Genomic DNA, 12,075 nt, shown 5'->3' on the forward strand with positions numbered 1-12,075 from the left:
GTTTTTCGGTCACAAGCTGATTTCGAAGTTTTTAGCGAAGAGTCGCAATCAGGTACAGCGGTATCCTAAAATTCGTTTAAATAACAAAGAAAAAATATATAAAACAAAATCAATTATTAATTAATTATTATAAAATTCTAAAAATTAATAAAAATAAAGAAATCTATTATTAATTCGAGTATTTTATAAGTGATTGTTGGTGTAATTGCTAGAAAGCATTGTGAAGTTTAAATAATCGTGTAGTGGGTCAATAAATAATTAAAGAAAAAATTTAATACTAAATAAAAAGGAAATTGTTATTATTTCGATTATTTTATAAGTGAACCTCCTTGTGTAGCCTTCAGAAGGCATAGGGTAGTTTAAGTGCAGATGTATACCGAGTTAATAAATAAAGAAAAAATTAAAAATCATAATAAACATTAAAAAAAAGAATTTGAATCAGAGAGAATCTTCTCCGTTTTTCCTTTTGGAAAACTTCAAATTTTAAATATAAATAAAAAAAAAAAAAACCCTCGCGGTTTTGGAAATACCGAAATAATACCGAAATTATACGGTATAAATACTGCATAAATATGGTATTACTCAAGTTATTTTGGCCAGTTTCTTTGCCGCATTACTACCAAAAATTTACGAAATAAATTCAGAATATTTACGGTAATAAAACAGAAAAAATACGGTATTTTAACAGCATTAAAACCGTAATTATACAGCATATTTTCGGCATTTTTGCAGCATCAAACCGTTCTACCCGGATCAAAAATTATATATAATTATATAAAATTTTATTTGATTATATATAAATATATATAACATTATAAAGTTATAGGTACAATAACTGTCATGAAAAAAAAAAAAAAAAAAAAAACCCGCCAACTCGTGGGCTCGATCCCGAGTCCTAATGATTTAAAGCCTGATCTGTTAACCATTAAGCCAAATCGCTTACACGAAAGTTGATACTAATTGTATTTATATGCATACAAACAAACCTAAGAAAATTGAAAACCTCAATTTTCCCGGATTGTTATTTTCACTTACATTATTTTGTTTCAATAAGAAATGTGTGAACTAATAGAATAAAATATAAAATTTTACATTTTGCACATTTTCGATGATTTTAACTGCAGAAGCAAATATAAAATAAAACCAAATTTTTTACAATTTTTCATCGTATCAGGATAAATCTGGCAAAATCACAGGATATCTACGGTATTATTACCAAAAAAATACAATTTTATTATTATAAAATTATTGTATTATTACGGTATTTATATAGCATTTTTTCGGTAAAAGTTCGGCATTTTTATAGTTTTTTTACAGCATTTCTTTGGTAAAAGTACAGGAAAAAAACTGGCCAACATAACCATATTACTACCAAATTATTACGGTAAATTTACGGCATGTGTATAAATGCCGAAAATTTACGGCATTTTTACGGCAATCGCAAAACCGCGAGGGAAACGAAACTAAATATAGTGAAAGAGAAGGAGTCAATCATACAATCAACCAGCCGGGAACCAGAGGGAGACCCCGAAGATCCAAGGACGCAGGGTTCCTGGACCATCAGCCACTCAAGGTAGTACGGCGAGCAGAGAGGATACAGAAGTAAAATCTTCACCTGCAAAGTAGTAAGTCGATCTTAATTTGCTGGAATATCTTTCTTTTATTCACCCTATTTCACGGCCATCCCGGGGAAAGTTCTACTAAGTTGCTAATCAATTTATTGTTAATTTGTTTAATTATCTATGTCCTCTCCTGAGACAACCTAAAAGTGAACTTGAAAAAAAAGTAAGAGAATGAGAGAGTCAGACTTGCAATCGAAACGATTCCCAAAACAAATAAAATAAACAATTGGGTATTCGCATGATTTTCCAATCCATTAAATAGTTATGTCTTACTATTTTTAAAAATTTTTTTAAATTTTTGAAAAAAAATTTTTTTTTTTTTATTTATAAACATTTAAACTATTTAACAATATAAAAATTGTTAAATTTTAAACGAATAGGTAGCTCCCTCTTGCGTATGTGACGTCATTGTGCATATTCCATTCAAATTTATTCGCGCCAATCCACTCACAGAATGTTTTTATAAACACGCCTGATCAGCTGTTGTGATTGTTATTAAAAAAAATAACTGTTTAAATTATTTCAAATCAAAAACATAAACTTTATAACTTTTTAATATGTCATTAAAAAACAGTGGTTGTTGGTGTATTGTACCAACATGTAAAAATACCGGTAAATCTAATCCAAATAAAATTTTTATAAATGTTCCATCAAATAAATTAAAACGAAAAATGTGGTTGGATGCATGCCGGAATAAAAGTGATTATTCTTTATCAAGTCGACTTTATTGTTGTGAGGATCATTTTGATGTAAGTAATAATAAAAATCAAAATAATTTGTTTATAATCAACTTATAACCTCAAATTTTTTAAATATTTTGACTGTAAATAAGTAATTAATTATTTTTATTTTAGTTAAAAATAGATATGGAAAATTATTTAGAGTGGAAAATGATTGGTGGTAACAAACGGATGAAAAGTAATATTTTGCCACATAAATACATTGAAAAATCAAAACTGACAAGTGTAGAAGTTTCTCCAATGGAAGCAGATGAACAAAGTTCTGAGAAATCCAGCTTCAATTTTGATGATAAAATGATAGGTCGAAATTCAAGCAATAATATCAATAATATGGATCTGGAATATTTGGATACTGTAAATTCTACTGCATCTCAAGATTTTAAAGCCAGTGCATCTAATGTTTTTTATGATATTTTTCCTCCTCAATCTATAAAAGTTAATGCTGCAGTTCAAGTCAAGATAAGAAGTTTGTATAGGAGTACACAAATTCAGTGTAAACCTCAAACAAAAGACCGTGCAACTTCTCCCATTAAAATATTCTCTGGAGTAAAAAATTTGGATGACTCATGTTCTTCATCAATTAGTAATAATCAAGTAATGAACACATCAAATACAACAGTAAGTTCATTCCCAACTTCTTCCGATAACCTTTTGTCGACAAATCCAAGTACTGAAAATGAGTGGAAAAGCCAATATCAACAAGAAGAATTCCAAAAATTAAATTTAAAACAAGCTTTCCAAAAAATTCAACAATCACCTCGTAAATATATCGGTATTCCAAACGACTGTATGGATATTATCGATATTTTACGGACTGCTAAATTAAGTGATGTTGAAATCTTTCTCACATTAAAAAAAATAAGACTTAATGAAAGTTTTGCTATTTTAGCAGATGATTTTGGGATGTCTACTTCTAATGTAAGTCGTACATTTACTAAGACCTTGCCAATCATAACTAAGTATTTAAAAGACTTCATTATTTGGCCTTCATCTGCAAAAATTAAACAACAATTGCCAATGAGTTTCAGGAGTCGTTATGCCGCAGTTGAATCGATCATTGATTGTTTGGAAATTGAAATTGAAAAGCCAACAGACCCAGTTAAACAATCATTAACATGGTCAGAATACAAAAAATGTAATACTGTGAAATATTTAGTATCTTGTACTCCAGATGGTATAGTTAATTTCATATCACCAGGTTATGGTGGTAGAGCATCTGATGCAGAAATAGTTTCAATCTCTGGATACTTGGATTATTTAAAGCCAGGTGCAGTTGTATTAGCAGATAGAGGTTTCAAACATATTGAAAATTTAGTAGTTGCGAAAAAATGTACATTGATTAGACCTCCTACAGTAAGCTCTAATAAGCAACCAACTCATGATGAAGTCATTGCGACGAAACGAATCGCTAGCCTTCGAATTCACATTGAAAGGTTAATAAGAAGAATCAGAGAATTTCATATTTGTGAACCTCATTCATCTGTTAATATTAAATTGATTCCGCAAATGAATAATATTATCACGATCGTCGCTGCTTTAACAAATTTACAAGGACCACTGATAAAAAAAACATAAGTAACATTAGAGATTAATTAAAAATATAATATTAATTATTTTACAAAATTTTGTTATTCACAGTAAATAAGCTTATGTATATATCTATTAACATTCAAAACATACAAGTGTCTTAAAATAATACGTTTTTGATCTTATTTTATTGCTCTGTTTTGTATAAAGAATTAAATAATCGTTTAAAAATACATTTCTTCCAAAATTTACTCAAATCTTCCAATAATTTATTAATTAATTGTGAGTCGTAATTAATAATAATAGATTTAAATGCTTTTGTATCTTCGAAGTTCGGGTCTGCAACAACAAACATCGCTTTTTTTCTTCCGGCAAAAAGCATTTCCATTTGCATTTGCGTTATGTACTTCATTGCTACTTTATCGTAATTATTAGTATCAATATATGTACGAGCACTTTTGTCTGACGTTGGGCATTTAATTTCAATAACAAATTCGTCGTCAATAGCATCAGGTGAAGCTCCTAGATAAGGATATTTTTCAGATAGAAATAAACCACATTTATTTAACTTTTTTTTCATCTTCTGTTCAACTTGTTGTAAAACCATTGCTTCTATTTTTTTGCCTCGTTCCATAGCTTTTGTATCCCGCAATTTTTTACCACCGACCAACAACTCCACTAAAATTCCATTCGGTGTATTACAACGTGATGCTTCATATGCCTTTGATGCAGTAACTCGTTCGTAGCGCAATGTAAACCAGAGCTCACAGTTTGCTTGATCTTGAGTCATTTTTTCAATTCGCTCACACAAATCTTTTGACATTCGACTTTTGCTCAATGTTAAAAATTCATCATAAGATGTTCCTCCTTCATTAATAAAATTTACTAATAAATTATGAATCGAAAGACTTTGCTCGTTATTTACATCATTGAAGTATTTTAAAATTTGACTCTGTACAGTTTTTTGATTTGTTCTTTTTACAAATTCTTCTAATGCATTAAAAGGTTTATTCAAAACAATCGATTCTTCAGTACTGGCAAAATCTTTTACCATAATGAATTTTATTGATGATCCAACTTGAGATAGAACTGATTTTCGCCAATAACATTCAATATCCGTCGGTGATGGTTCTTCAGATCTTCTGTGTAGCCACATTATAAAAGCAATCGCATGCTTGCATCCACCTAAAAAAGACAAAGGGAATGTATTGGTAGGTATTTCATTCTTAATTAATTTTTTTTGTTTTTCGTATCAAACAGTAACTATAAATAATAGAGTTAAGAATAACAGTAATAGTTATAGGTAAAATATTTTTACACTATTGCACTTACCTGACGATGCGGCACAATCATGACATTGAATCGATAAAATCTTTTCCTCAACAATATTTAAAACAAGAGTCACTCGATATGATTTATTGTGTACTCTGTGCTCAGGACAAATAAGACATTTTAGAGTACATTCTAGTCCATGAAGTTTTAGTTGAACAAATTCAATAGCAGCATCTCCATACGACTGTCTTCCGGATCTATATTTGAATATATTTATTTTATTATTAGTCTAATATTTCAACTATAATATTTAAACACTTGTTGTAGATTAAAAACTAACCTATATTAAAATTTTTTTTTATTTTTTTCAATATGAGAATTTACTCAAAAAAAACAAAGAAATGACTGGTTGATTTTTTTCTATATATTATTTATTTTAAAAATTTCGATTTATCAAAAAATCCAAAAATTATTAAACAATAATGAAATTACGTATCATGAAAATTTATACTCACAGGTTAGCTTTTGCGCCTTGCATTTCTGCAGATACAAAATTGGAATTAGTAGCTAAGTAAGATGCGACCATAAAAGCATCAACACGAGGTAGATTATCGGATCGAGCTTCACTGAAACCAGGATCGACTTTTCTTCGAGGCATTTTTATTTCTTTTTACTTATTTATTGTCAGTTACTATCACCCCGTTCACATGTACCACTAGTACCACTCAGCATTTATGGTAATATAGAGTATGATCATAATATCTATGCTAATTATTCTTTTCAAAGAAAAATATTTATGCTACTTTCAGTAAATTTCAATCTTAATGATAAAATATAACTAAACTCACTATAAATAAAAACCAACTTGAAATTTTTTTCAATAATTTATCATTCGTCGTTTATCATGCATTCAAATAACGCGCCAATAATATGCACAATGACGTCAGGCCAATCACATCACGCTTCACATCACGTGATTTTTACATAATATTTGACCACTTTTATTTATTTATTTATTTAAAAATTATTCGTAAAAATTAAATTTTTTTCTTACGTAGGTATTTTATGTGTATCAAAGAATTTATTAACTGAACTTTATTTGCAAAATCATTTTCATGCAAATACCCAATTGAGCATTTTCGCTCAATTGGAAAAATACATTAGTTAGTCCGAGCGTCTTTCAGTCACGTTACCTAAATAAATTATTAAAGATATTTAATAAATTAAAAATCCCGGACATAACATTATAACGAAAGTGGTATTATTATAAAAACTTAGATTTTAAGCTAACCAGATCTCAGTATTTCTTGCATTATCTTTACTCATTCTTGAACATTTTTTAATTTCATTTTTTTTACTTGATCATCTTGCGGCATAATAAAAATATTTTGGATTAGACTTTATAAATTCAAAATATTAATATGTCTATTGAAAACGGATATTTAAGCAAAGGCTTGTTATTTTTCTTTAAGTTCTTTATTTAAACTTTTTTTGAGTTGAACTGTTTTCTTTGATTAAATGAAGAAGCAAAAAAAATATTTTTCATTAAAAAAAATCTCATAACAGCGCAAGAAATTATACAAAATAACAAATTATTTCGAAGCTGGGACTGTAAGGTTTTACAAATTTTGAATAAACTCAACAGTCATTTTTTAGATTGGTGACAAACGATCAAATCAAAAATGTTTTTTTTTTCACCTTTTTTGTATCAGTGGTTTCATAAAATATTTCAAGTATTATGCTCATCAACATTATTTTCAAATATCGACTGAGCAATCAAAAAAATTTTTTTTTCTATGGAAATTCAATAATTATAGTCTAAGTTACGGAACTTTTAATAATAATTCTAATCAAGACGAAATATTATCGTCTAATTTTCGTGCATGATTCATACATGATTCTGGTATGATCATACATGATCCAGGCATGACTTTGCACGATCATGCAAAGACATGTTCAATCATGCATGATTGTGCAATCATTCAACAAGGCAAGAATACTCATTCATGATCCATGCAATATCATGCATGACCAAGCTTAATCATGAATGATCATGCATGAATTTGCATGATTCATGCAAAGGCTGCATTCCAATGTAAAATCATGTTCAATCGTGCATGATCATGCAAGACGAGGAAAGAATAGTCACACATGATTCGTGCAACGTCATACATGACCAAGCTCAGTCATAAATGATCATTCATAACACTGCAGGAATTATGCAACGTCATACATGACCATGTAAAATCATGCCCAACCATGCATGACTATATATAACGGAAAATTAATGATGACTGAGTGTGACTGCATGAGCATACATGATTATGCCTGATTCATACAAAGTGTTATTTAATCATGTATGATCATGGATGAGAATGTACAATTCGAAATGTATAATAATAATTACAATTGAAAAATTTTGTTGCTTAAAATTTGTTTTTGATGATTTAAAACTATTACGTAGATAATTTCCTACACGCAATACATGGCGCATTGTTTTAATTTGATTTATTGTTAGGAATAATAGTTTTCCACTTTCACGGATACGCATTATATGAGTTATATTCACCTGATGTTCAAGGTTACAGAAAAACTTTGTATGTTCGACAACAAATTCTTCTAAAACAAAACATATTATTTTCTCCAACTCTACAAAAAATTGTATTGATCCATCAATAATTAAATCATTATCAGCCAAAGTTATCTGTACTGTGAAACTGTTAGTGTTTATTGTTTTATAAGCCTTACGGCTTAGATAAGACTAAGCATGGTCATGTATGAATCATGCACGATTAAGCATGATTCATGCAAAGTCATGTCTGATCATGCAAAAAAATACAATCGAAATCTGATCGAGCTTGAATCAGATTTAATCGAAGTTCTTAATCAGGAATAGTCAAATATTTTTAATGAAAAAATTTTAATCATTGAACATTTCTTTTCATTTTGAAGTTAGTAGTTAAAGTTATTTTGTTTTTTTTTTATCGATGATTAAAATAAATTTAATTTATAATTTTTAATTCAACTAATAATTAAAATTAATTTTCTTTTCCAAAAAATAATTAAAATAGATTCATTTACAATTTTTTTTTTATTTATTGAAGAATTCAATTAATAAATTCTTGTGAAATTGATAATGATAGTCAATACAATTGCAGATATTTTTTTTTTTTTAATAAATAAATTAGATTAATTTAATTGTTAAATTTGCTTGTAATTTATAACTAGAATTATTTTCATTCGTTACTAAAATAATATGTAATAACCAAATCAAGATTGAATTCAGATGATATTTTATTTTTTACAACCGGAGTTTTTGAAAGATGTTAAGAATCGTCATAAACTGAACGAGACAAGTCAGCCTAGTGGACAGCAGACGTGCTTTATAACACGACGGTCGTGGGTTCGAGACCCGTCACGGGTTAAATTTCAATAACACTTTTCAGCCAGTAAACATTAACTATACATCAATACTAACAGAATAAGTTAATTTAAAATTCGATTATCATTATTTTTATTTTTTTTTAATAATTCTAGGGATTGTGCTTGATCGCGACTGATCGTGCTTAGTGAAACATAATTGTCCATGCTCAAGCATGATCATGCCTGAATATTTGCCAGCCGTGAGCATGCGTGATCATGCATGAGAGAGCATAATCATGCCTGACTGATCACGCATGCTCATGGCTGGCAAATATTTAGGCATGATCATGCATGAGATTAACGCATGATCATAAGGGTGATTCGATTTGAACGACTATTTTTTTTTCACTCCCATTTGAAAACATTGTTATAGACATTGAGAAAAAATTTCCCTGCAAGTTTCAGCGCTTAATTTTAATTTTAAGTACTTTATATTTGATTTTGAAGTTTTCCCATTTAAAATACATAGGAAAGTTCGGATTTCTTTTAATTCACTATAACTCAGCCGCATTTTAAGTTATCGGGTCGCTGTTTGCGGCATTTTTTAGGCAATTTGATACTCTTTAAAAGTCTTATTAATAGTTTTACTCGGACTCTAATTGTTTTTTCTGTATTGGTTCTGAAAATAATTTTTTTAATAATAATTTGGGTTTTTTGTTGATATTAACTAAATAATGAAATTTACTGAAAAAGTGCAAATAACGATTTTTTATGAAATTTTATTCGCTACAAAACAGGTCCTCTCAGTTAAGTGGCTCAAATTCTTTGTTCAGGTGATATAAGGATTTTAGTAGTTTTGTAAATAAAATATTTGTCAAAAAATTCCACAAAATGTTATTTCATTTCAATTTTTAACTAGTATATAATTTTCCTTTCATCAATTTCATCCATTCATTAAAATCAGAAGCGGTCAAATTGATGAACTTCGGAAAAATTTTTGACAAATATTTCATTTACAAAATTACTAAAATCCCTATATCACGTGAACGGAGAACTTAAGCCACTTAACTGAAAGGACCTTTTTTGTAGCGAATAAAATTTCCTAAAAAATCGTTATCTGCAGTTTTTCTGTAAATTTCATTATTTAGTTAATATCAACTAAAAACCCAAATTATTATTAAAAAAATTATTTTCAGAACCAATACAGAAAAAACAATTAGAGTCCGAGTAAAACTATTGAAGAGACTTTTGAAGAGTATTAAATTACCTACAAAATGCCGCAAACGGCGACCCGATAAATTAAAATGCGGCTCAGCTATAGAGAATTAAAAAAAAAATCCCAACTTTCCCATGTATTTTAAATGGGAAAACTTCAAAATCAAATATAAAGTACTTAAAATTAAAATTAAGGGCTGAAACTTGCAGGAAATTTTTTTTCCATGTCTATAACAATATTTTCAAGTGGGAGTGAAAAAAAAAATAGTCGTTCAAAACGAATCACCCTAATGATCATGCACGATCAGGTCTGATAATTTTTCCCCAATTCTACAAATTATAATATCAAATTAATTTTGTTGAGGTATTGTTGTTTCCAAAACATCGGTAACGTGAATTGCTACTTAGCGGGTAAAAATTACTATTTGCCATTGTAACTTTTAATACGTGAGATACAATATTGAGTGCATTGTATTTTATTTATATTTGGCATATGCTTCGAGATATTGGAAGGGTATCTGTAGCCGAGTGGTTAGCATGCTTGCACTCAAACTGGAATATTCGCAAGGGGTAGGTTCAAATCGCACAGTGGTAAAAAAAAGATGGTGGATTTTAACTTGGTAGTTGAGATATATACATAAATTGAGACAATGTGAATTGTCATCCTCGTTTTTAGCCTTTCGGTTCCCATTTTTCCCTGTCTCGTTGCCGTCCGAAACTACACAAGTCATAGTGCCGTGGTCACATGACTAATTATCACGTCGACGCATGTCCGTAAGGGTGCAGTGGGGACAGAGCTTCGAGGCTAGTTCTACACCTATGTTTATCGGCCAATCACTTCGATCCTGGATCAATTAGTAATAAGATGCATAGCTTATTGTAATATACTAGTAATTTACTTGCGATTCTGTTAATACGGACAATCTACTTGCATTCTTTGTAAATCGGGCCATTTTACTTGCAATTTTATATTTCATACATTACTGATAAAAAAAAGAATAAATAATAAATTCCATGCTTTAACTGCGATGTTCCACGTGAGGAAATATTGTATATCCAGCGCAGACCAGGACGATTTCGATATTGTATCTTGCGGAAACGTCGATTGTAAGTAACTAAATCTTATAATTTGCAATATATCTGTACTTCTCTAATTAAATCCTTTATCTATCACCATTCATCCTATTCATATCCTATTTTACTGGTAAGATTCTTGAATAGTGAACCAAAGTATTATTAATTAGGTTATAAATAATTATTCGAACATCTATAAAAAAATAGTCTATAAATTATAAGCCGAGAGGTAAGTTGATAACTTTAAACACACGTTGCTGCGTTCGAATAAGTACGGGTCTTTGCTTTGCAAGAACCCTAGCCCGCTGCTCTGTCCACGTAAAATAAAATTTGTTAGAGGCCAGCCTAAGCCAGGGTTCAACCCGCGAATTCTGGTGGCTGCTGGTAAAAATCGCGAAGCCTAAAAGCGATTTGTCTCGAAATATATATACAGAGAAATTTCAACAATATATGTAGTGACTGGGATGAGGTTTATAGGATCTTAATCACTACGATAATTAATTTATCTGACTCCAATTATTAGTGTTAACAAAATAATAAATAATTTGTTTTATTTATTGAATTATGTAACACAAGGTAAAGCTGGTCGCATTAGATATATGTTAGCTAGTTGCCGCGTATCTCTCTATTATACGTGTGTACAGTACTGTGTACTTGTGTGTACTGTGACGCTACCTACTATTATATCCGCGTGGGGGAAAATATTCCGCGATCAATGACGATCGATGGTTGACGGACTTTTTCGAAATTATGAGTATTAATGATATAAGTAGTGACGTAGTCGCTGCATATGTATGTACATTCGCTACATATATATGGGTCATTTCATCTTAATTCAACGACATAGCGACGGTGACCCTTTTCAAATTTTTTTGATTTTTTAATATGTTTCCATACATGTAGAGAGGTCTTGAGCAAGATTTTTAGCTCTTTATCTCCACCACTTTCGGAGTTAACGTTTTTGCTTAAAAAGGATTCAACTTTGACTATAGTTATGATAATCTCACGTCATGGGGGGTCATTTTGTTTGATTTCTGAAGCTCTTTTTAGTCAAAATATTAGTTTTTCGTTCAATGGGACACTTTTAATTTTTTTTTTTTAAATTCCCAAAATTCTGTGTTGAAAAACAAAATTTTTGAGCCATAACCCAAGATGAGCATCAAACAACTCCTAGTAAAATAAATTAAAACACAATCTTTAATCTGTAATTTTAATTTGTTTTCTTTCTAAAATCACGTAATTTCTCCAAATAGTCTCAAAAT

At 29.6% G+C, this 12,075-nt stretch overlaps 2 protein-coding genes across 2 annotated transcripts; one reads left to right on the forward strand and one right to left on the reverse strand.

The window, feature by feature from the left end:
• Positions 1 to 2,095: 2,095 nt before the first annotated feature.
• LOC130677296 (uncharacterized) lies at positions 2,096 to 4,035 on the forward strand. Its single transcript, XM_057483994.1, has 2 exons — positions 2,096 to 2,371; positions 2,477 to 4,035. The coding sequence occupies exons 1-2, from the start codon at positions 2,180 to 2,182 to the stop codon at positions 3,935 to 3,937; spliced, it is 1,653 nt and encodes a 550-aa protein (XP_057339977.1). The 5' UTR covers positions 2,096 to 2,179; the 3' UTR covers positions 3,938 to 4,035.
• Positions 4,003 to 6,030, reverse strand: LOC130677297 (uncharacterized). The gene is made up of 3 exons (XM_057483995.1): positions 5,677 to 6,030; positions 5,222 to 5,418; positions 4,003 to 5,074 (listed from the first exon to the last, which is right to left on the reverse strand). The coding sequence occupies exons 1-3, from the start codon at positions 5,817 to 5,819 to the stop codon at positions 4,077 to 4,079; spliced, it is 1,338 nt and encodes a 445-aa protein (XP_057339978.1). The 5' UTR covers positions 5,820 to 6,030; the 3' UTR covers positions 4,003 to 4,076.
• Between the last annotated feature and the right edge of the window lie 6,045 nt (positions 6,031 to 12,075).

The sequence above is a fragment of the Microplitis mediator genome, chromosome 11 (genome assembly GCF_029852145.1).
Source record: "Microplitis mediator isolate UGA2020A chromosome 11, iyMicMedi2.1, whole genome shotgun sequence".
NCBI classification, from domain to species: domain Eukaryota; kingdom Metazoa; phylum Arthropoda; class Insecta; order Hymenoptera; family Braconidae; genus Microplitis; species Microplitis mediator.